A 23728-nucleotide genomic window follows, 5' to 3' on the forward strand; every position below is an offset into this window, starting at 1 on the left:
ATGTTCTTTTGATGAAAAATGGAAGATAGATGAAGTTGAGCCAAACAAATGATCATGCATGTGCCTTAGATGCTAAAGGGAAAAATCGGCTAACATGTTATGCTTTAAAATGATGAAATGGAGATTATGCTTAAGTAAAAATCATAGATATGTGATGATTGATTGGTGATATACATGTTTAAATAACATGCATGCAAGATAGGTGTATGAAAGAGTGATTTGGTAATAAATCTGCTTGAGACAGTAGCAGTAACGTGAATTTGGAAAATCACCATAAATTGTGGGAGATGAATTAGAAGCTGAATAAAGTATGTAATTAAAGCTTAATGAGTCTAGTTTCAAATGAAATAAATGAAAACATATTTTGAATTTTGTACAATGAGAAATCTGATTCGTAATGAAGAGTGGTCAGATTAGTCAAATAGTGAAACATGGGAAACTTTGAGAAAAATCTAGTATTGATTGGCTAGACCAAAAATTCTGAAAATTTTATGGATAGAAGATATATGAGTCTATTTTCAGGGAAAATTAACGGTACTTGATTTTGAGTTTCGTAGCTCCAGTTATAAATGATTTAGTGACTGTTGCTCAGGAAGACAGTTTGCAGTGAAATTATGATTATGTGGTAAACTTTGACAAAAATTTGTTAATGAGTTGCTTATTTATTTCTTATAAGCTTACTATGATCTGTAGGTGTGATTGGTCGAATATTGTAAGGGGTTAATACGTAGTTCGTATTTGAATAGTTAGATTAACGTGTTAGTAATCCAATTGTAGGCAGTTCGTGTGTGGATCTCGTCAACATATCGTCGCAAACAGGTGTGTAACTAACACCCTCTTTCTTAGTCTAGATCGGCAAAAGTCGAAAAGCCGAAATGCCGAAAACCGGTATTTTGTAGATTTGCGAGTGTGCGAATGCTCGTGAGGTAAATCGATTAATGTTTTTGGTAAGCTGCAATGTTTGGACTGCAAAGTGCATGATTTTTGTGCCATCGATATTTTTGGGCTTAATGGGCCAAAATTGGAATGATGGGCCAACGGGCCCAATTCGCTAAGAACCCTCGGTAGTGATTCTGTTAGTACGTGAAAGGTAGGAATATGCATGAAAAACCCTAAAATAGATAAATTACTGAAATACCTTTAAAAGTGGAAAATTTACAGTTTTACCCCTAGGAGATAAATTACCGAAATACCCCTAGGGTTAAATTGACGTAAATGCATGTTTGACTGTTGTTATTTGCTGCATGCCATGTTGTTATTATCTGATGCATGGGACTGGGATATTGAAGGAGGAAGTACTGAAAGTGGCTTGTCCACGTACTGGAGGCTATGTCTCAATTTATTTGTTAATCGAGCAAAAGGCAAGAATCGTGGAGTGTTAGGTTGGGTGGGTTGAGTTATTCCCCACATGGAGTGTATGGCTGGTACGGGTGGAGTGTAGTGGTTGGTGGGTTAAGTAGTCTCCCCAAATGGGCTTGTATATGTTATTGATGTTGCATGTATTTTGAAATGGGCCTATGGGCCATACTGTTATCTGAATAAGGGGCTAAGGCCCAGTTTATTGTAATCTGAAAAGGGCTTTGGCCCAGTATCATTGTTACCTGAATGGGCTTAGGCCCAATAGGCTTGAGCTGACTTGGGCTTTAAATGGGTTTTCCTTACACACTGAGTTTTCCCAAACTCACCCCTTCTTTAACCTTGCAGGTGAGCCTTGATGTGGGTGACTTGGAGCCGGAGGGGATTCAGAGTGGCCATGGTGAACACTTTTGGGTTTGAAAAAGAGACTGGTTTTCTTAAGTTATTTTTAATTACTATTTAATTTTGGATTGTAATAAGGCCATTTTAACTTTATTTTCTTCTTTGATTTTCTGGGATTATATTATTTTAAACAACTTTAAATTGATGGATAATAATTCAAATGGGCTAGACTTAGGGCACGATTTCAAAACGATACTTATTTTTTTTTAAAATAACACGATGTCACGAATATTCAATTTACCAAAGATTACCACTCAAAGAAATTTCAACTTGTTATAACCAAGTGTGGCAATGGATGTGGACATGTCTAGGATTGGATCCAATCGGAGAGCTTGGTGCTTAAGCAGCCTTCATGGCTCACCTCCTCTGTTATGGATACCTACTTGGTGCCCAACTTCCATTCACTTGGTTAGTTTGACAAAAGTCGGCTTTTTAACATTAAAAAAGGAACACGGGTTTTTGACTTCAAAGTGGCATGTCGGATTCGGCCTTAACGTCTGGGCCGAGTTTGGGGTGCTACATTTAGTGGTATCAGAGTGTAGGTTGCAACAACTCGGCTGTGGATCGGGTCCAAAAAAGGGTTTTCAAAACTTTATGCCAAAAAAAGGGTATTTTTGGAAAAAAACCCTGACTTTTGAAAATAAATTTCTGTTTAAAGGAGATAATCTCCGAACTTGTTTTTTTTAACACAAATGTTTGGAAAATGGATTTCAAAAAGTCTAAATCTTTTGAGTTTATTTGAAAACTGATGAGGTGGCACACTGAATACCCGGCACCAAGGCTGTAAGTACTATTCTGTTTTATATACTGAATTGTACTATAGTTAGTACTAAACCTTAGAGATAGTACTATAGATAATATAGCGTAAAGGCTACGAAACTGAGACTTTAGGGTAAACTAAGCCCTAGGAAACTGAGACAGTAGCTAAACTGTGGTTATGCGAGAACAACTCTGAAACCTTATCTGTTCATAAGATATTCTGTAATAAACAGTGGAAACAATAAACTAAATGCGTAAAATTCGTAATCAGATAAATTGATATGAGTACGAGAGCTACTCGGGGAAGAGGCCGTGGTCGAGGCCGTGGTAGTACTCAAGCTGGATCTTCGTCTTCTGAACACATACCCGCTGGAGTAGCACGACCACCACCGGTGGATAAGAATGGGCCGTATGATCGGGCCGCGGGGGATGACGCTCTGTCCCAGGCCATGTTAAGAGTTTTGGAAAGGATGGCCGGAGCTAATATCGGGCCCATGACTAGGGGGTCCATTTTTGAGCTACTCCGGGCCAACGGAGCGGAAGTTTTTAGGGGTGTATCTGGAGTAGCCCCAAATGTGGCTGAGTACTGGCTGGAAGCCACAGAGCGAATTATGGATGACTTGGACTGCTCAGTAGAGCAAAAGTTAAAAGGAGCAGTATCTTACTATGGGATGAGGCGTATCAGTGGTGGATCACTGTAAGAGAGGGTACCCCAGCTGAGAGGGTAACTTGGGAGTTGTTTAAGCAGTCTTTCAAGGCGAAGTATGTCTGAGCTAGCTATGTGGATGCTTGAAGGAAGGAATTCTGAACTGACCCAGGTGGTAAGACCGTTCTCGAATATGAGGCGAGTTTCGCGATTGAGCTCAGATACTAATGGTATTGTCTCTACCGAATCTGGCGCAGAGGTTCGCTTTGAAGATGGCCTCAGGGATGAGCTAAGGGTGCTCATAGCTCCGCAAAGAGAGCGCGATTTTGCTGCACTGGTAGAAAAGGCTAAGATAGTTGAAGAGGTGAAGCAAACTGAACGAAGGAACCGTGACAGGGATCGAAATAGGTTCAAGAGAGATGCTGGACCAACTGGTGCTGCAAACCGGAATGTTAAGAGAGCTAGGATGGAAGAACCAGTTCGAGCGGTTCCGGTGAATACTGTTAGACCACAAGCTTGTGGAGATTGTGGTAGAATGCATCTAGGGGAATGTTGGAAATGTTCTGGGGCTTGTCTTCGTTGTGGATCAAAGGAACATAAGATCAGGGATTGTCCTAAGAGGCCAGCTCAGGCTCAAGTGGTTGAACAAAGGGCTGTGCAACCCGTGCAAACAACGCGAGGTGGACCGTCGCCGTCGAGAGGTCATGGCCGAGGTCGCGTTGGCAATGGCCATGGACGTGGGGCACCTGGCAATGGTACTATTAACACTGAGGCTCGTCAGCCAGCTTTGGTATATGCTGCTCATCGCCGCGAGGAGGGTGACGCACCTGACATCATAACTGGTACGTTTTTGATTTCTAGCATACCGTATACTACCTTGGTGGATGTTGGATCTACTCATTCCTATGTTGCATGTGCCATATCTGGGTCGTTGGGTGTGCACTCTGAGGAGATTGTGAGTGGGGTATCTGTACTAAGTCCTTTGGGTCACTCGGTTAGGGTAGACAAACTGTATAGGGATGTACCCTTAGAAACTCAAGGTAAGATTTTCCCTAGAGATCTGATAGAGTTACCGTTCGGAGAGTTTGATCTCATTTTAGGAATGGACTGGCTTGTTAAGCATAAAGTGACTCTGGATTGTGCTGCTAAATGAATGATGTTAAGAACCACAAATGATGAAGAGGTTATGGTGATAGGTGAGTGAAGGGATTATTTGTCCAATATGGTGTCGGCATTAAGAGCCGAAAAGTGGATTCAGAAAGGTTGTGGGGTCTATTTGGCATTTGTAAGTCAATCAGAAGAGGAGAGACTGACAGTGGATAAGGTTAAGACCGTAAAGAGTTCCAAGATGTTTTTCCGGAGGAGCTTCCAAGATTGCCTCCGAAACCGAGAAGTTGAGTTTGGAATAGACTTGTTGCCTGGCACGGCGCCCGTGTCCATCATACCGTATAGGATGGCACCGAAGGAGTTAGTGGAGTTAAAGGCTCAAATTCAAGAGTTGTTGGATAGAGGCTTCATTAGGCCAAGTGTGTCTCCATAGGAAGCACCGGTGCTATTTGTAAAGAAAAAGGACGGGACAATGCGCATGCGCATCGATTACCGCCAGTTGAACAAACTGACGATAAAGAACAAATACCCTCTGCCAAGGATTGATGATTTATTTGACCAACTTAGAGGAGCTTCGGTATTTTCCAAGATTGACCTTCGATCTGGATACCATCAGTTAAGGTCAAAGGAAGTGGATATTCATAAGACAGCATTCAGGACAGATATGGTCATTATGAGTTCCTGGTTATGCTGTTTGGGTTGACGAACGCACCTGCCGCTTTCATGGATCTAATGAATCGAGTGTTCCAACCTTACTTGGACCGATTCGTGGTAATTTTCATCGATGATATTCTGGTATACTCGGAAACCGAGGAGAAACATGAGAAGCATCTACGTATTGTGCTGCAAGTACTGAGAGAGAAGGAACTGTATGCAAAGTTTAGTAAGTGTGAATTTTGGTTGCGAGAAGTGGCTTTTCTAGGTCATGTGGTTTCTGCTGAAGGAATTAGAGTGGATCCTCGAAAAGTTGAGGCAGTTCTAGGATGGAAGCCACCAAAATCAGTATCGAAAATTCAGAGATTTATGGGTTTGGCAGGCTATTACCGAAGGTTCGTAGAAGGATTTTCCCTGATTGCTGCACCATTGACGAAACTGTTAAGGAAAGGGGTAGCATTGGTCTGGACCGAGAGTCGAAAAAGCTTTTGACCATTTGAAAAAGGTATTGATGAAGCACCGTGTTGATTCAACCGAGTCTGGAAGGACTTCACTGTATGCGATGATGCGTCACATGTAGGGTTAGGATGTGTCTTGATGCAAGAGGGTAAGGTGGTCGCTTATGCTTCGCGGCAGCTTAAGTCTCATGAAGCGAACTACCCTACGCATGACTTAGAGCTAGCAGCAGTGATCTTCGCGTTGAAAATTTAGAGACATTACTTATATGGAGAAAAGTGTATCATATACACGGACCATAAGAGCCTAAAGTATCTGTTAACTCAGAAGGAGTTAAACCTTAGGCAATGAAGATGGGTAGAGTTGCTTAAGGATTACGACTGTTAGATTGAGTACCACCCAGGTAAGGCTAACGTGGTGGCTGATGCATTGAGTCGAAGGGTTGTTTCTGATTTGAGAGCCTTGTTTGCACGTTTGAGTCTGTTTGATGATGGAAGTCTATTAGCAGAATTGCAAGTGAGGCCTATTTGGACTGAACAGATTAAAGAAAAACAGTTGAAGGATAACTCGTTGGTTCTTCGGTTTCAGCAAGTTGAGAAGGGTGAGAATGAGGATTTTGGACTGAATACTGAAGGAGTTTTATGCTTTCGAGGAAGAATTTGTGTTCCGAAGGACTCTGACTTGAGACAGTCAATATTGAAGGAAGCTCATGGGGGACTTTGTGCCATGCATCCTGGAGGGAATAAGTTGTATCACGACTTACGAGAACTGTACTGGTAGCCTGGGCTTAAACGAGAAGTAACGGAGTTTGTGGGGAAATGTCTGACATGCCAGCAAGTGAAAGCTGAACATCAATTTCCTTCTGGATTACTGCAACCGGTGAAAATTCCATTGTGGAAGTAGGAGAGAGTCACTATGGACTTTGTGAGTGGGCTACCTTTGACACCCACCAAGAAAGATTCGGTGTGGGTAGTGGTGGATAGGTTAACAAAATCTGCCCATTTCATACCAGTTCGTACTGATTACTCCCTGCAAAAGTTGGCTAGGTTGTATGTGGCAGAGATAGTGCGACTACATGGAGTGCCAGTGTCGATTATTTCTGACCGAGACCCTAGGTTTACATCTCGATTCTGGAAGAAGTTGCAGGAGGCGTTGGGTACACGTTTGGATTTCAAGATCGCTTTTCACCCACGCATGATGGACAACAAGAGGGTTATTCACATTTTGGAGGATATGTTAAGGGGTTGTATCATCAATTTTCGTGGGAGTTGGGAGGACTACTTGCCATTGGCGGAGTTTGCATACAATAACAGCTACCAAGCAAGTATTCAGATGGCTCCATATGAGGCACTTTATGGGCGGAGATGTCGTACGCCTACGTGTTGGATAGAGTTGGGTGAACGACAAGTGCTTGGACAAGAGTTGGTGGCAGATACTGAAAGTAAGGTTAAGTTGATAAGAGATCGATTAAAGGAGACATCTGATAGAAAGAAGTCGTATGCGGATCTAAAGCGCAAAGAGATAGAGTTCGCAGTTGGGGATATGGTTTTCTTAAAGGTTTCACCTTGGAAGAAGATCTTGAGATTCGGCAAGAAAGGCAAATTGAGTCCGCGATTTATAGGGCCTTATCGAGTTCTTAAGCGGGTAGGGCCAGTAGCGTATCAGTTAGAATTACCACCAGAGTTAGACAGAATCCATGACATTTTTCATGTGTCTATGTTAAGACGATATCGATCGGATCCCTCACATGTTGTGCCAGTGGAGGAGATTGAAGTAAGGACTGATTTGACCTTTGAGGAAGAACCCATACAAATTTTAAATCGAGAGGTTAAAGTTCAAAGAAGGAAGTCGGTTCCGTTGGTAAAAGTACTGTGGCGTAATCATGGAAGGGAAGAAGCTACTTGGGAATCAGAAGAGGCTATGCGTCAACAATACCCTCAACTATTTGGATCAGGTAAATTTCGAGGCCGAAATTTCTTTAAGGAGGGTAGAGTTGTAACGCCCCAATTTTCACGAATTCTGTGAATGTTGGCATAGGTTTAATTATGTTAGTGGGCCTCTAGAAGGCCCAAGCTTAAGATAGAACCCGGTAATTTTAGTTAATTTTTATTCCATAAGAAAAAGGGAGTGAAATTATGAAATAGGACCTATGTGAAAATGTTTGAAAATGCTATAGGCTAATTTGTAGTGGCCAAATAAATAGTAGTGCAAAATAGGAGGATTTGCATGTCAAATTCCCCACTTTTAATGTAGTGGCCGGCCAAGGTGATGGATAGTTGATAATGTATGCATTTTAGCATTTTAATAGTTAATGGATGATAATGGATGATGGGCATTAGCATTTTAATAATTAATGGATGATAATGGATGATGGGCATGGTAAGCATTATGGGCATATTTTTATTGGAATTATGGCATGAGTATGGCACAAATATTAGTATATCATTTATGTGTCATAAAATGTTGAGTGATGAGAATAACAAAAGGAAGTAAAGGAAGGTTTTTGTTCATTCTTTGTTCTTCATGGCCGAATTTGAGAGAGAGCAAATAGGGGAGGAAACCCTTGAATATTCGGTCACTAGGAGGGGGAAAAATTGAAGGTAAGTTCTTGGTACTTTGCTTCTATCTTGATGTTCATGAGTTCTTCTTGATTCCACCTAACTCATGCAGCATATTTTGGTTTTTGGTTGTTGTTTCATGTTCTTTTGATGAAAAATGGAAGATAGATGAAGTTGAGCCAAACAAATGATCGTGCATGTGCCTTAGATGCTAAAGGAAAAAATCGGCTAACATGTTGTGCTTTAAAATGATGAAATGGAGATTATGCTTAAGTAAAAATCATAGATATGTGATGATTGATTGGTGATATACATGTTTAAATAACATGCATGCAAGATAGGTGTATGAAAGAGTGATTTGGTAATAAATCTGCTTGAGACAGCAGCAGTAACGTGACTTTGGAAAATCACCATAAACTGTGGGAGATGAATTAGAAGCTGAATAAATTATGTAATTAAAGCTTAATGAGTCTAGTTTCAAATGAAATAAACGAGAACATATTTTGTATTCTGTACAATGAGAAATCTGATTCGTAATGAAGAGTGGTCAGATTAGTCAAACAGTGAAACATGGGAAACTTTGAGAAAAATCTGGTATTGATTGGCTAAACCAAAAATTCTGAAAATTTTATGGATAGAAGATATATGAGTCTATTTTCAGGGAAAATTAACAGCACTTAATTTGGAGTTTTGTAGCTCCAGTTATAAGTGATTTAGTGACTGTTGCTCAGGAAGACAGTTTGCAGTGAAATTATGATTATGTGGTAAACATTGACAAAAATTTGTTAATGAGTTGCTTATTTATTTCTTATAAGCTTACTATGATCTGTAGGTGTGGTTGGTCGAATATTGTAAGGGGTTAATACGTAGTTCGTATTTGAATAGTTAGATTAACGTGTTAGTAATCCAATTGTAGGCAGTTCGTGTGTGGATCTCGTCAGCATATCGTCGCAAACAGGTGTGTAACTAACACCCTCTTTCTTAGTCTAGATCGACAAAAGCCGAAAAGCTGAAATGCCGAAAACCAGTATTTTGTAGATTTACGAGTGTGCGAATGCTCGTGAGGTAAATCGATTAATGTTTTTGGTAAGCTGCAATATTTGGACTGCAAAGTGCATGATTTTGTGCCATCGATATTTTTGGGCTTAATGGGCCAAAATGGAATGATGGGCCAACGGGCCCAATTCGGTAAGAACCCTCGGTAGTGATTCTGTTAGTACGTGAAAGGTAGGAATATGCATGAAAAACCCTAAAATAGATAAATTATTGAAATACCTTTAAAAGTGGAAAATTTACAGTTTTACCCCTAGGAGATAAATTACCGAAATATCCCTAGGGTTAAATTGACGTAAATGCATGTTTGACTGTTGTTATTTGCTGCATGCCATGTTGTTATTATCTGATGCATGGGACTGGGATATTGACGGAGGAAGTATTGAAAGTGGCTTGTCCACGTAGTGGAGGCTTTGCCTCAATTCTATCGTTAATCGAGCAACAAGGTCAAAATCGTGGAGTGTTGGGCTGGGTGGGTTGAGCTATTCCCCACATGGAGTGTATGGCTGGTACGGGTGGAGTGTAGTGGTTGGTGGGTTGAGTAGTCTCCCCAAATGGGCTTGTATATGTTATTGATGTTGCATGTTTTTTGAAATGGGCCTATGGGCCATACTGTTATCTGAATAAGGGGCTAAGGCCCAGTTTATTGTAATCTGAAAAGGGCTCTGGCCCAGTATCATTGTTACCTAAATGGGCTTAGGCTCAATGGGTTTGAGCTGACTTGGGCTTTGAATGGGTTTTCCTTACACACTGAGTTTTCCCAAACTCACCCCTTCTTTAACCTTGCAGGTGAGCCTTGATGTGGGTGACTTGGAGCCGGAGGGGATTCAGAGTGGCCATGGTGAACACTTTTGGGTTTGAAAAAGAGACTGGTTTTCTTAAGTTATTTTTAATTACTATTTAATTTTTGGATTGTAATAAGGCCATTTTAACTTTATTTTCTTCTTTGATTTTCTGGGATTATATTATTTTAAACAACTTTAAATTGATGGATAACAATTCAAATGGGCTAGACTTAGGGCACGATTTCAAAACGATACTTATTTTTTTTTAAATAACACGAGGGCACGATTTCAAAATGATACTTATTTTTTTTTAAAATAACACGATGTCACGAATATTCAATTTACCAAAGATTACCACTCAAAGAAATTTCAACTTGTTATAACCAAGTGTGGCAATGGATGTGGACATGTCTAGGATTGGATCCAATCGGAGAGCTTGGTACTTAAGCAGCCTTCATGGCTCACCTCCTCTGTTATGGATACCTACCTGGTGCCCAACTTCCATTCACTTGGTTAGTTTGACAAAAGTCGACTTTTTAACATTAAAAAGGGAACACGGGTTTTTGACTTCAAAGTGGCACGTCGGATTCGGCCTTAACGTCTGGGCCGGGTTTGGGGTGCTACAGTGTCCTATTACATCGTCGATTCTGGCTTTTATAGCAATTTACAACACTCTATAACATTTTTCCATTCTCTATTGTTTATGTTTTGCCTCTGTTGTTTCTGCTTCTTTGCTTTCTTTTCTGTTTCTGTTTTGCAGGCCTAGGGGGTCAACGACGAAGAAATTTTCATCTTCGGTGCAAGGTCGTAGATAGACCTTGGGACGAGGGGCGGGTGATGCACCCGAGGATGTGCGGCGCACATGGGAGCCTCTAGGGTTTCGTTTCTAAGTTGGCTTTAGGTTTTAGGCCATTTTTGGGTTAGGGTTTTTTAGTTTGGGTCTATTGGGTTGTCATTTTGGCTGAGTTTAATTGGGTTTGATGTTTGGGTTGATGTAATGGGTTGTTGTTTGATTTATGAATTGGGTCCTGATATTTGTAAAAAATGGATTGCAAATTTTGGACTTTTATTATTTGGTGGGCTTTATTTTTTGTTTTATTTATTTGGGCTTTATGCCAAAATTGGTTATTACAAGAAAGATGATGAAATAAGATGATTTTAGATTTTATCATATTTAATAATTTCTATTTCAAATTTAGTCATTTTCTTTATTTAAATTTTCATCGATGAATCATCATTCTTATCTACTAATTCTTCTTAATGGTCTATTTGCCACATAAGGACCTCAAATTTTGAATTCCATAGCTATTTGATACTTAAAGCTTCTAGAACTCAACTTTAGCATTTTATGCAATTTAGTCCTTTCCATTAAATTAAACATGAAATCAGTAAAATTTTTTTACTAAATTTTCATACGATATTTCTATCATAATGCAGACCATGAAATAATATTAAAATAATTTTCTTTTCGGACTCGGATTTGTGGTCTCGAAACCACTGTTCTAATTTTACTGAAAACGGGCTATTACAACTCTCCCCCTTAAGAAATTTTCGTCCTCGAAAATCTTACCAGTAAAGAGGTTCAAATATTGCTTTCTCATGGTTTCTTTAGATTCCCAGGTAGCTTCTTCTATTCCATGTTGTTGCCAGAAAACTTTTACTAGAGCTACCTTTTTATTTCTCAATTCTTTCACCTCACGTGCCAGAATTTTGATTTGTTCTTCACTGTAAGTCATGTCAGGCTGAATCCCAACTTCTATTGGAGAGATAACATGTGAAGGATCTGACCAATATCGTCGTAACATAGACACTTGAAAGACAATGTGAATCTTTTCTAGTTCTGGTGGTAAAGCCAATCAGTACGCAACAAGTCCGATTCTTTCAGTAATCTCATATGGCTCGATAAATCACAGACTAAATTTGCCTTCACGGCTAAATCGAAGAACTTTCTTCCAAGACGAAAATTTCAAGTATTTAGGATACATCACCCTCCATGGTCAAACAAATGGACTCAGGCTATAAATTGTATATAAAAAATTTAAAAACCATTAGTAAAATGTATATAAAATTTATTAACTTTCAATATTTATAATAAATTAAACACAATTATAATATACAAAGCCTTGATGCCTTGAATCTTTTAGGGCTCTTCGACCAGCCTTTAATTTTTGTGGTTAGATGAGCCTTGGCTGCCACAAATTGAAGAAAAAATATAAAAGCATTTCAAAACAAATACACATAACAAAACACTTCAGCATGTAAGAAATTTATATCATAAAGGTTTTGGTTTTTGGATTGTATCATTAAGAATAAAATTATTTTAGGTAAAAGATTGTTTCGAGTTAATGTTAAACGAGTTTGAATTGTTAACTTTTTATGGTCAAATTGAATTGATTAGTTAAAATTTAGTTCATGCATTTAGTTGAAAATATTTAAATAATAACAAAGAAATCAATAAATCGACCTGTTCAACCTAAGGGCAAAAGGTAAGAGGAGACCCCATCAAAATTTTAGAAACTTACCATTAAATCTTTCAAAATTTTGACATTTTTACTTAGAACTCTTAATTTTTTAAAATTCCTAATTAATCGTTGTTGAAAATTTCAAAAGTTAACCATTAATTTTATCATAAATTTTGATTAAAGCTCTTAAGTTTTATTTTTAAAAGAAAATTTTCATTAAAACACCAAAAATTAAATAGATTGAATCGAAAATCCAGGAGTTACAAAATTATCATAAATAACAAGAGTTTATAAAAAGACTAGTCAAGAACACTTACTTTTGTTGATGCATGGCATAATAAGTCTGCAAGGCAGTAAAAGTAAGTGCAGCAAAGGCACCCAAAAATGCCAAAAAGGTCCAAGGACTCCTAAAATAAGTATGATAAGCTTGAGCTGCATGATTAATCCACATATTCTTACAATGGTTATGTATTTTCTCTTTAACCCCACTGTAAATCATCGGACTAGGAACCAAATCAGTGTTCATCTTATTGAAAAGCTTAGCCACTTCTTCATCACTCCCCAGTCCATTGTATAGTATGCCGGCGTCTCTAAGGTCTTTAACATCTTCGGCTTCATCGATCAATAAATCAAGGAAACACATATATGAAGTGACGGTGAAATCGTTCTCGAAATCCGGACACATTTCGTAAGCTATTAAGTTCATTGTTGAATCATCAACGGAGATCGGCGGTAACTGTAATTTCCCAAAGAAGAAGATATGGTTGAAACTGATGTCGGTTAAATTACTTGTTTTGCTGGCTTCTAACCATATCCCAGCCTTTTTAAGCTCTTTTACGTTACCAATGGTGCGTGAATGGTGTCGTTTTGTTCTTTTTGTTCCTGATTCTTCTTCACCAAATCCGCGTCTAGCGAATTCCAAAAACAAAACCAAAGACACCGTATTCGTACTTTTCTGAGAAGGAGTCTTTCTTGTAGTAGATGCAATAAGTGAATTCGCTTTCCTTCTTTTTGCCGCTTCCACCACCATTCACTACACCAAAATCTGTGTTAATCGGAAGCCAAGCTATAATTTCTCTTTCTTTCTTTTTTTTTTCTTTTTGTTGTTGGATTTGGAATTGTTAATTTTTATGATGCTAAAATTAAGTTTTCAAAATAGATAATCCAACAATTAAGTTATTTATTTATAAAAATATCAATTTATTTAATTTAATTAAATAAATTATTAAAAATTCGATTCGATAACACGGTTTAATTAAATTTTTTACCCTATTCATATAGATTTTAAATTGACTAGTCTAATGATTTTCTCTGAATTGATGTCTCAATTAATTTTCAATCCAAACAGATTCAAATAATATTAGCTAAAATACTATTTTTATTATTGTATTAATGCAAAAATCTTACCATTTTTAAGATATTAAACTTTTCCATTTTGAAAAGTTGGATTTTAAATCATAATTTTTTATTTCTAAAAATGTACACTCAACAGGATAAATGCAAACAGGCAGGGCTCGTTCCCAATAAATGAAAATTTACACTTTAATCTCTTTAAAAATTTTTAAATTATAAGCACTCAAATTAAAAAAATAATTGTTCAATTTTTTTTAAAAAAGAAGAAGATAAAATCATAAATTAATACATGAAAAAAAATTAAAAATCAGACTATATTTGTTAGGGCCTGTTCTGCAATGCTTAAAAAAAACACTTCTGACTCCAAAAATACTTTTGAAAGAAAAACTGTGCTGAACAAATTGTTTTTGGCTGAAATTTTTGCCTTTTTAAAAATAACTCTGAAAATAAAAAGCTAAAATTTTTAGTTTTTCTCTCCCAAAAGCACTTTTAGTGTTTAATTACTTTTTCACCCCTCCAATAACATAGTACTTTCTCTTTTTTTTCTTGCCGCTTAATTACAAATGTGTTAAAATCATTAATTAAAAATAAAAAATATCTTTTAAAATATTAATTAAAAATATTTAATGGCTATATTTAAATATTTAAATTATAGTTTATATATTCTAATTAAATTTTATAAATAATTAATATTTATTGTTTAAAAATATTTAAAATTTATATTTTATATATTAAAATATTAACAAGTTATAATAATTTTTTATATTCTTACTAAAATATAATAATATTAACTAATTTAAATATTATTTAAATGCATATTTGTTACTTGATAATAATAAGTCTAAAATGAACATTTTATTTCTCAAAAATATTTTTTGACAGTAATGCTAAACACTCAAATTTTAAATAAAACTTTTCAAAAGCACTCTCAAAAGCACTTTTTCAAAGTACTTTTTAAAGGTATTACCAAATTATCCCTTATATCAGGGGTTGGTTAGATAAAAAATCGAATAAAGTTAAAATTAGACCAATTGAATCAAAAAATCGAATCTATTTTTTTATATTTTTAATATTTTCAAAAATTTATATACTTAAACTCAACTAATCAACCAGAAAAGAGAGTGTCATAGATTCCATCACCCATCTATTTATAAAAACCTTTTAAAATTTATAAACTCCACAAAAATGATTCTTTATTTAATTCCCTAAATTACCTGTCCTCGCCTGGGTTGATAACAGTACCGTCGATGAACTTTTGGGATTGCATTCATGAACATTTTGCCATTACCCGAGCTTGTAAGCAATTCAAGAACACGAAAAGGTAATTGGTTTTCCAACAAGAACAGATCCGAGTACACAAATGTCAGCAAATCGTCTTTAATAAACAATTTACCATCATCATCATTACCGTAACGCATGTAAACTGCTTGTAAAATTGTACAACCGTCAACGAAGAACATCCAAGCCAGTTCCTTGTTATCGTCGCTATACTTCTCTAATTCCTGTCGATCATAGCATTCCTTCAAGCTATCCATCTCTTGCTTAATGTTGCTGTACAAGGATTCCTTATCGATGCCAATTTTTTTGACGAAATGTGCTGCTAATTTGAGCTTGAGCTTCTTGGATTCAGGGAGGGCGGGATCATAGTGGTGGAGTGGGCCGATTGCGACCACTTTCGGCTTGAAATACTTCTTGAAATCTTCATTACGGCTAAGGGTAGATGGGACTTCTCGTATCAATGGTTTGTCTCTGAAGGTGGGTTGGCCGCCTTCCAAAGCTTCGTCTAATGACCGGAGATTCGATAATTCGCCACTATCGAGAGCGACGTCCGCACACGGTATATGAATGCCGACGGAATCGTTGTTGGTGTGGTTGTTGATGACTGTTTGATCAGCGGAAACTGCTCCGACGGTGCCGCCTCCTTCCTCCGTGGACGACATTTTCAGGCTGAGCGGGTGGGGAGTAATAAACAAAGTGATTTTGTGAACTGGTTTTGGCTGATTGAGAGATGTTGGAAAAAAGGTGGTAAAATGGCTACGATGATGACAAATGTTTCTATAGCTTACATAGAGGTGAATGTGGGGAAATGTAAAATTGTTATTAAAGACTTAATTTTTATTAAAAAATTTTAAATTAGTAAAGGTAAAATTACACTTTAGCCTCATAAAATTATAAAAATTCAATTTAAACCTTAAAAAATTATAAAGATATAGACTGCAAAAAATTAAAATTTCATTCGGTCTATCCTAAAAAATTATTTTGGCTTCGCCCCTGCTTAGATAATAAACACATGGAAAATACTTTTGGTGTCATTCAAATTTATCCCTTATAGTCAATTTAATTTTCATTTTTTTCAATTTAATTTTCTATCTTTTGGAAGAATCAATTTAACTATCAATTTAAATTAATGTTTTTAACGAAAATAGTGACTAAAATATTAAAATTTTAAACATGACAACTCATATGACAATCCATATCTATATGTTATTTATTTATTTATTATTTTTAAATTATTTGTTGACGTGACATATAAGAAAAGTATTGTTATGTTAGCATAAAATGCACATGGACTGTCACACGAATCATGACACCAATATCGTTAAAAATTAATATTTTAGTTAGCATATTTGTTAAAGAAAAATAAATTAACTCTTTTTGAAATGTTAATGGCTAAATTTAGCTCAAATAAAAAAATAAAGGCCAATTTAATAGAAAAGGTAAATATTAAGAGTTAAATTTATCATTTATACAAGTATAATATAGATTCAAGTACAAATATATGTTTGGATTAAACTAGAAAGAACCAGACAAACTTCAAAAGTAATATACAAATGTAATGAATAATATTATACAACCTAAATACTCAAAACCTAAAACCTTCCCTTAACCAAGATGATAAGACACTATAGATAATTTTATATCTACAACACTTCATGAATTTCATATGTTTAATAATAGTTCTTTAAATATATTTCGATTTTTATTTTATTATTTATATTATTTTGACTCAGTATTTAAATTATCATTATGTTACATGATTTATTTCAAATATTTAAAAAGTTTATATTAATAATTAAATATATTTTTATAATTTTAACCTATATATATATATATATATATATATATATATATATATATATATATATATATATACAGTTGTACTTATTTTTAAGGTATGTCAAATATTTGACAACTTTATTAAAGTATGCATTTGAATATTATATATATAAAGGGATGAAGTTAGAAATTTTTTTAGTTGAAATTAAATTGTATATTTTTACGATAGTAAAATATAATTTTAATATTTTAATAATTTAAATTTTTATAAATTTTAAAATATTAAATTAAATTTATATTATTTTTAAAGGGTGAAGTATAATTTTATCATTATTAATTTAAAATTTTATAAATTATTAAGGGTCTAAATAATTTATTTTCATTTTAAAGGAGACCAAGATTCTACTAACCCCTGATTTCGCCTCTCTCCATATATTATATTTTATTAATCGATTATACATGTAGACATATTTGTTTTACTAATACATTTTATTAATAAAATGGATTTTCCTTTTTACTCTTAAGTTATCTTTTTAACTCCATACAACAAAATTTATTTGCTCACAATTTAACATATTTTCTTCATTATTTCCGCAATAATATTTTATACTTATCTATATATCAAATATCATGATTCTCTAACATTATTAAGATTAAATAAATAAAATATGTATATATATAAATAATGTTTTTTACAAAATTTTAATTGTTTAATCTCCATAATTTTCTTTTGCAAAATTAAATCATATAATATATTTGGAATATTAAAAATATATTGGATTTTTATTAATATATACATACAATAAATTTGTATATAGCATGAGTAAACAAATTCATTATTAAACTATAATACCAAGTTAACCTTAACTTAAAATTAGGTTAAACTACTTGGGATTTGGGACTAAGGAGGTTTTATATTATGAGGACTAAATTAAATTAGTCCTTCTATTATTAAATGGATCGATTTAGTCCTTATATTATTAAAAAGAATCAAATAAGGTCAAACTGAAATAGAGTTAACATTTACTGTATACAAAATGTCTTAACAATTGCAATTCAATTCCAAACAGAATGTTCCATTTATATAACCATAAAAACTTTTTAAATATTCACTATGTTAAACAGTAAATGTTAACATTTATTGTATTCAACTTTTCAATAACTTACACTAAATATCAACAAGTTATACCAACATCTACCATTACCTTTATCATGCCATAATGAATCATTCCATTTCAAACAATCATCACATTAGTTCTTTCATTTTTCTTTTTTAGTCAACATATGCAAACCAACTTAAATAGATCACATTCCAACTTTCTAAATGCATCAAATATTTCATATTCATGTACTAACAAAGATCATGCCAATAACCCACATGCAAAGTCAATATATACCACATTTAACTCAACAAGACTTTTACATATGCATGTCGCAATCCTTGACTCAAAATGATAAAAAATTACAAAATTGATGATAAAATAGTTTAAGCTTCAAACGATCCAACCGACGTGTTCTGCATGGTAACAACCTAAAAGAAAAAAAGAAACAATGAGATACGCACATGATATGCTTAATAAGCGCATATAAAAAGCACATATGAAAACTAAAACTTACGTAGATCAATTGAACATAAAAAATTACTCAATAAGCTATCGAATTAATTTTTCCTTGGCACTTATATACATATAGTGCATGTAACAATATTTCAAGTCAGAAAACATAATCACATAGCAATCTATATATCAAAATTCATCAATACCAGTTCATTTTCAATTCAATATTTAATTCCATGTCCAACCATTTATTCATCCTCTGATGGAACTATAGTAAAAAAGACCTAGGTACATGGGAATATTTTGCTGACACTTTAACGAACTTGCTCAAACAAGTTGACTTTATATTAGAATTGTTCACACAAGTTGACTTTGTAATTTATATTATGTAAAATTTAAGATTTTTATATTATGTAAATCAAAGCTTAATATTGCATAACTAATTAGTATAGAATTTTCAAAATAATATGGCTTTATAAAGATATAGAATTCTTGATAGAAGTCTCAACAAGGGAAAAATTAAGGAGAAGAAAATTGTGGTGGAAAGAGGATCGATTTCTTCTAAACAGGTGGAGAGCTGGAGAAGGATAAGATAAGGAAGATGGTTGATGTGAAGGCTAAGAGTAATTGTTAAAGGTAGCTAAAAGGGGAAGATCCCTTTCTCATGAAGATGATTTTTAAACACCGCGTTAATTGTTTATGGGCCATCATGTGTGACGATGATTTTTAATTACTGTCACATCATATTTGACAATAATTTTTAATGACTTTTAAACATCACATTAATTGTTTATGGCCCATTGCCCATGTTGCTTTTATTAAATTTTGGGTAAACTATAAGTTAATCACTTAATTTTTATAAAATTTTATTTTGGTCATAAAAAAAAATTGTATGGGATGAGAGTCTCAGGATAAAACAAAAATTAGCATAAATGTAATGTTGAAATGAATGTACCGGGAATCTTTAATGTTTATGGCCAAACCCCACCTCTCCTATCCTATACTTCATCTATAATAATGATTCTTGGCTTCTTCTACAACTGCCTTCACAAAATGAAGCTGACATTTGAGGTTGTCCTTCATTTACTTTTGTTTTCTTCCTATGATATAAATGCAAGTAGAATATAAATTATACATTTGTAATTTCTCAATTATTTGGATTAGATTGAAAAACAATCTCAATTATTTGAATTAGATTCAAAAACAATTGACACTTGATTTGATTGTGAAAGAAGTTTTAGTTAATGAATGAGTTAAATTTTAAATTTATAATATTTAACTTGAGTGTGAATGAATTTCTGATTTAATTGAAAATTTAAAATTTTAAGTTCGAGTCTTATTTAATTATGTGTGTATATTATGTATAAATTTTGTTTAAATTTATTTTGATTTAACTCTTATATTACATAAACTTTATTCTTAATTAAATTCAGATATATTTTGATTATCAATTTAATCATACATTGTAATGATGGATTAGGATTATAGTTATTGCAACTATTTTAATTATATATTGAAACTAAATAATTACTTTTAAGGAATTAAAAGATATTATTATATTTTATAAAATTTGAATAAATTAATAATTAATTCGAGATTAAAATTTTGTCTATCTTTATTTCGCCTCTGAGTTTAATTTATTATTTTCCTAATTTTAAATCCAAAAATAAGGAGAAGAAAAAGCTAAAACCAAACCTTTAACTAAACCCCATGCGGTGTGGAAAACTGCTCTCCATTTTAGGGGACCAAGGACTTGCCTACCCCTCCTTGGTATTTTATCTACTTTGGTCTTTGAATTTTTTTTGTCTAAATTAATCTTGAAATTTGATATATATATATTTTTTAATTTAGTCATTGAACATTGGTCAATGCTATATCATTACTTGGATTTTTTTTTAAATTCTTTCTATTCTTTTTAGATTTTATGTAAGTTATTTAAAATTTCCAAATAATGACATGGTTGTTTAACAAAATTCAAGTTCAAGGATTAGATTAAAAAGATTGTTAAGTTCAAAGACTAAATATTGGTTTATCCCTAATATTCGTTACCCTGTTTTAGAAGTTCATTCAATTTCTTGCCTGCTTACTTTTGTTATCAACCATTGCTTTGTTCTTCATTTTTTAATTTTAGGTCCCATAATCGAAATGTTGTTTCAATAGGGTCGGAAGCGTGTAAATTATTGTACTAAAAAATCACACAAAGTTCAATTCCCAGGGAAGAGAGGTGGATCACAGGGATCTCTTAAATACCAAGTCTTTCCTTAGTCAGAATATCCCTTTTATAGTAATTTAATAGCACAATTAAATACTACTATTATACCTCAAATATTGAAAGAAAAATAGGACAAAAAAGAACACAATAGTTTTAACGAGGTTCGTAAATTATACCTACGTCCTCGAGTACTAACACCGGATGATAACTTTACTATCTCCAAAGTATTACAAACAAATAGAATTCCTTAAGAATTCTCAAATGGGAGAAGAGAGAAATCTAAGAGAAAAGATTGGTTGGGATGAATTGAAATGAGAAATGAGAAGGCCTATTTATAGTTGAGGTTCAAGGACCAAACAATAAATAGCCCATTATCTCAAGGACCAAAAAAATTATCCCATGCCACTTTTCAAAGTCAACTTTAGGGTGCTAAACTTGCACCACTTGGATTGTTTGCCATTAAAATTGTCTACCATTAATCATAATGTTAACAATCTCCACCTTGAAGATTTGATTAGGATAATCACATCTTCACACACTTCCTTCAACTCCCCAAATTCGATAAAGCTATCTTTTGTAGTGCCTCCAAATGCGCTCAAGCGCCATACACCAAGGTGCTCAAATTCTCAGGATGTTGATCAAGTTCAAACAATGATTAAACTTGATTGTTGTTACCACCTTGGTCATCATATCTGCGGGATTATCTGCTGTCGGAATCTTCTGAACTAGAATTTTTCCTTTTTCAAAGACTTCCCGCACAAAGTGATATCTTACGTCGATATGCTTGGTTCTTGAATGATAGACTTGATTTTTCGCTAAATGAATAGCGCTCTGACTGTCACAATATAGACTAATGTGACTTTGAACAACTCCCAAGTCTTTCAACAATCCATTAAGCCAAATAGCCTCCTTAATGACTTCAGAATCGCCATATATTCGCCTCAGTAGTAGACACACCATCGAGATCAGAAGGTAGACTTCCAACTCACTGGGGCTTTAGCAAGAGTAAACAGATACCCCGTAGTTGAACGACGTTTGTCTAAATCACCAGCAAAGTCGGAATCAACATATCCAACTACAAACCCACCAAGTGCTTCATCCGCTCAAAACTAAACCAACATCTACGGTTTTCAAGATACCGTAGAATCCATTTCTGACTTGCCAATGTCCTTTTCGGGATCATGCATATACCGCCACAACTCCAACAACTTGTGAAATGTCGGTCAGCGTCGCACCATCGCATACATCAAACTCCCAACTGCATTAGCATATGGGACTTTTGCCATATATTCTCTTTCTTCTTCAGTTTTCGGAGATAATTGAGCACTAAGTTTCAAATGAGAAGCAAGTGGGGTACTTACATGTTTAGTGTTTTCATTTACACCAAAACATTGTAATACCTTTTTCAGATATTGCTTCTGATTCAAACAAAGCTTGCCTCTCTGTCTATCTCTACTTATCTCCATGCCGAGAATCTTCTTGGCCTCACCTAGATCTTTCATCTCGAACTCTTGATTCAACTGAGCCTTTAGCTTATCTATCTCTTTTTGGCTCTTCGAAGCGATTAACATATCATCAACATATAAGAGTAGATAAATGAAAGATCCGTCATGCAGCTTCTGCAAATACACACAATTGTCATATTTGCTTCTTGTGTACTTCTGCCTTTTCATAAAGCTATCAAATCGCTTGTACCACTGCCTCGGGGATTGCTTCAATCCATATAGCGATTTGTTCAACTTACAAACCCAATTTCTACCACCAGCATTTGTGTATCCTTCGGGCTGAGTCATATAGATCTCCTCTTCTAACTCACCATGCAAGAAAGCCGTCTTAACATCAAGTTGAGCTAGCTCCAAATTTAACTGTGCTACCAAGGCCAACAAAATTCTAATGGAGGAATGCTTCACTACAGGGGAAAATACATCATTGTAGTCAATTCCCTCCTTCTGAGCGTAGCCTTTAGCTACCAATCTTGCCTTGTAGCGAATATCTTTCTTGCTAGGAGATCCATCTTTCTTTGCGAATACCCATTTGCATCCGATTGCCTTTTTACCTTTCGGTAATTGCGCCAACTCCCAAGTATTGTTCTTCCGGAGAGACTGCATTTCTTCATCCATGGCGCATTTCCATTTGTCACTTTCTAAGCTTTGCATTGCTTCTTGATAAGTGACAGGAATATCATCATCAACAACGGGAAGGGCGTAGGCCACCATATCGATAATCGGCGGGTTTTACGAATTTCTCTCCTTGGCCTTGCAACTATAATCGGTTCGGTGTACTTAATGGTTCTTGGGTCAGAACCTCTTCAACCTCTAATTCCTCCATTGTGGCTGGAGAATTAGACTTATTAACTGGGCAAATCCCCATCTGCTCAAACTCCACCTGTTTTAGAGTACACTCCACATGTTGTGGAGTATCGCTCGTCTGAATATCTTTATCTGCTACCTTTTCAATGTGGCGATTCATCAAAGGTAACATCTCTGCTGAGATCATTTTCTTTGTGTTTAAGCACCAAAGACGAAATCCCTTCACTCCGTAAGTGATTCCCATAAAGAGAGCTTTCTTTGCCCTCGGATCTAACTTTGACTCCTTCACATGGTAATATGCGGTGGATCCAAACACATGTAAGGAATCATAATCAGAGCCGGTTTTCCGACCATACCTCCATAGGAGTTTTTCTTTCTAATGCGATGATGGCAAGCGATTAACAAGATGGCGGCGTATGTCACAACCTCATTTCAAAATTGCTTGCCCAACCCAAAGATTGGACAACATACATCGAACTTTCTCCAGCAATGATCGATTCATACGCTCGCCACTCCATTCTGCTGTGGTGTATCCCTAAGCGTGAAGTGTCGAACAATACCATACTCTTGGCACACATCGAAAACGGATCACTTCTATATTCCTCCATTGTCCGTCCTAAGCCGCTTGATTTTCTTGCCATCGGTTTTCGATCATAGTTTTCCATTTAAGAAAAACTTCAAGCACTTCATCTTTAGTTTTCATGGTATACACCCAAACTCTTCGGAAAAGTCATCAACAAAAGTAACATAGTAGTGTTTTCCTCCCAACGACGGTGTTTTGGAAGGCCCCACACATCTGAGTGAACATATTCCAAAATACCTTTTGTATTATGGATAGCAGTCTTAATTTCACTCTCTTTTGCTTTCCCGAAACACAATGCTCGCAAAATTTTAATTTGCAAGCCTTTGCACCTTTCAACAATCCTGCTTTGCGAATTTGCAAGGATTTTTCACGGGCATGTCCCAACTTCATATGCCACAACCGCATTGAGTCCAAGTCTTT

At 35.0% G+C, this 23728-nt stretch overlaps 2 protein-coding genes across 2 annotated transcripts; both read right to left on the reverse strand.

The window, feature by feature from the left end:
• Window positions 1-11196: 11196 nt before the first annotated feature.
• On the reverse strand, window positions 11197-13716 carry LOC108485029 (UPF0481 protein At3g47200-like). The gene is made up of 2 exons (XM_053021609.1): window positions 12556-13716; window positions 11197-11965 (listed from the first exon to the last, which is right to left on the reverse strand). The coding sequence occupies exons 1-2, from the start codon at window positions 13266-13268 to the stop codon at window positions 11938-11940; spliced, it is 741 nt and encodes a 246-aa protein (XP_052877569.1). The 5' UTR covers window positions 13269-13716; the 3' UTR covers window positions 11197-11937.
• Window positions 12430-15670, reverse strand: LOC108472133 (UPF0481 protein At3g47200-like). Its single transcript, XM_017773647.2, has 2 exons — window positions 14806-15670; window positions 12430-13271 (listed from the first exon to the last, which is right to left on the reverse strand). The coding sequence occupies exons 1-2, from the start codon at window positions 15529-15531 to the stop codon at window positions 13269-13271; spliced, it is 729 nt and encodes a 242-aa protein (XP_017629136.2). The 5' UTR covers window positions 15532-15670; the 3' UTR covers window positions 12430-13268.
• Between the last annotated feature and the right edge of the window lie 8058 nt (window positions 15671-23728).

This window comes from Gossypium arboreum, chromosome 11 (assembly GCF_025698485.1).
Source record: "Gossypium arboreum isolate Shixiya-1 chromosome 11, ASM2569848v2, whole genome shotgun sequence".
Classification (NCBI taxonomy): Eukaryota; Viridiplantae; Streptophyta; class Magnoliopsida; order Malvales; family Malvaceae; genus Gossypium; species Gossypium arboreum.

Excerpts from the sequence above, each read along its gene's own strand:
- LOC108472133 (XM_017773647.2), bottom strand. The coding sequence starts at position 15,531 with ATGTCGTCCACGGAGGAAGGAGGCGGCACCGTCGGAGCAGTTTCCGCT.
- LOC108485029 (XM_053021609.1), bottom strand. The coding sequence starts at position 13,268 with ATGGTGGTGGAAGCGGCAAAAAGAAGGAAAGCGAATTCACTTATTGCA. Across the intron at positions 11,966-12,555 it reads TATGCCATGCATCAACAAAA|CCAAGGCTCATCTAACCACA; the intron begins GTAAGTGTTCTT and ends AATTTGTGGCAG.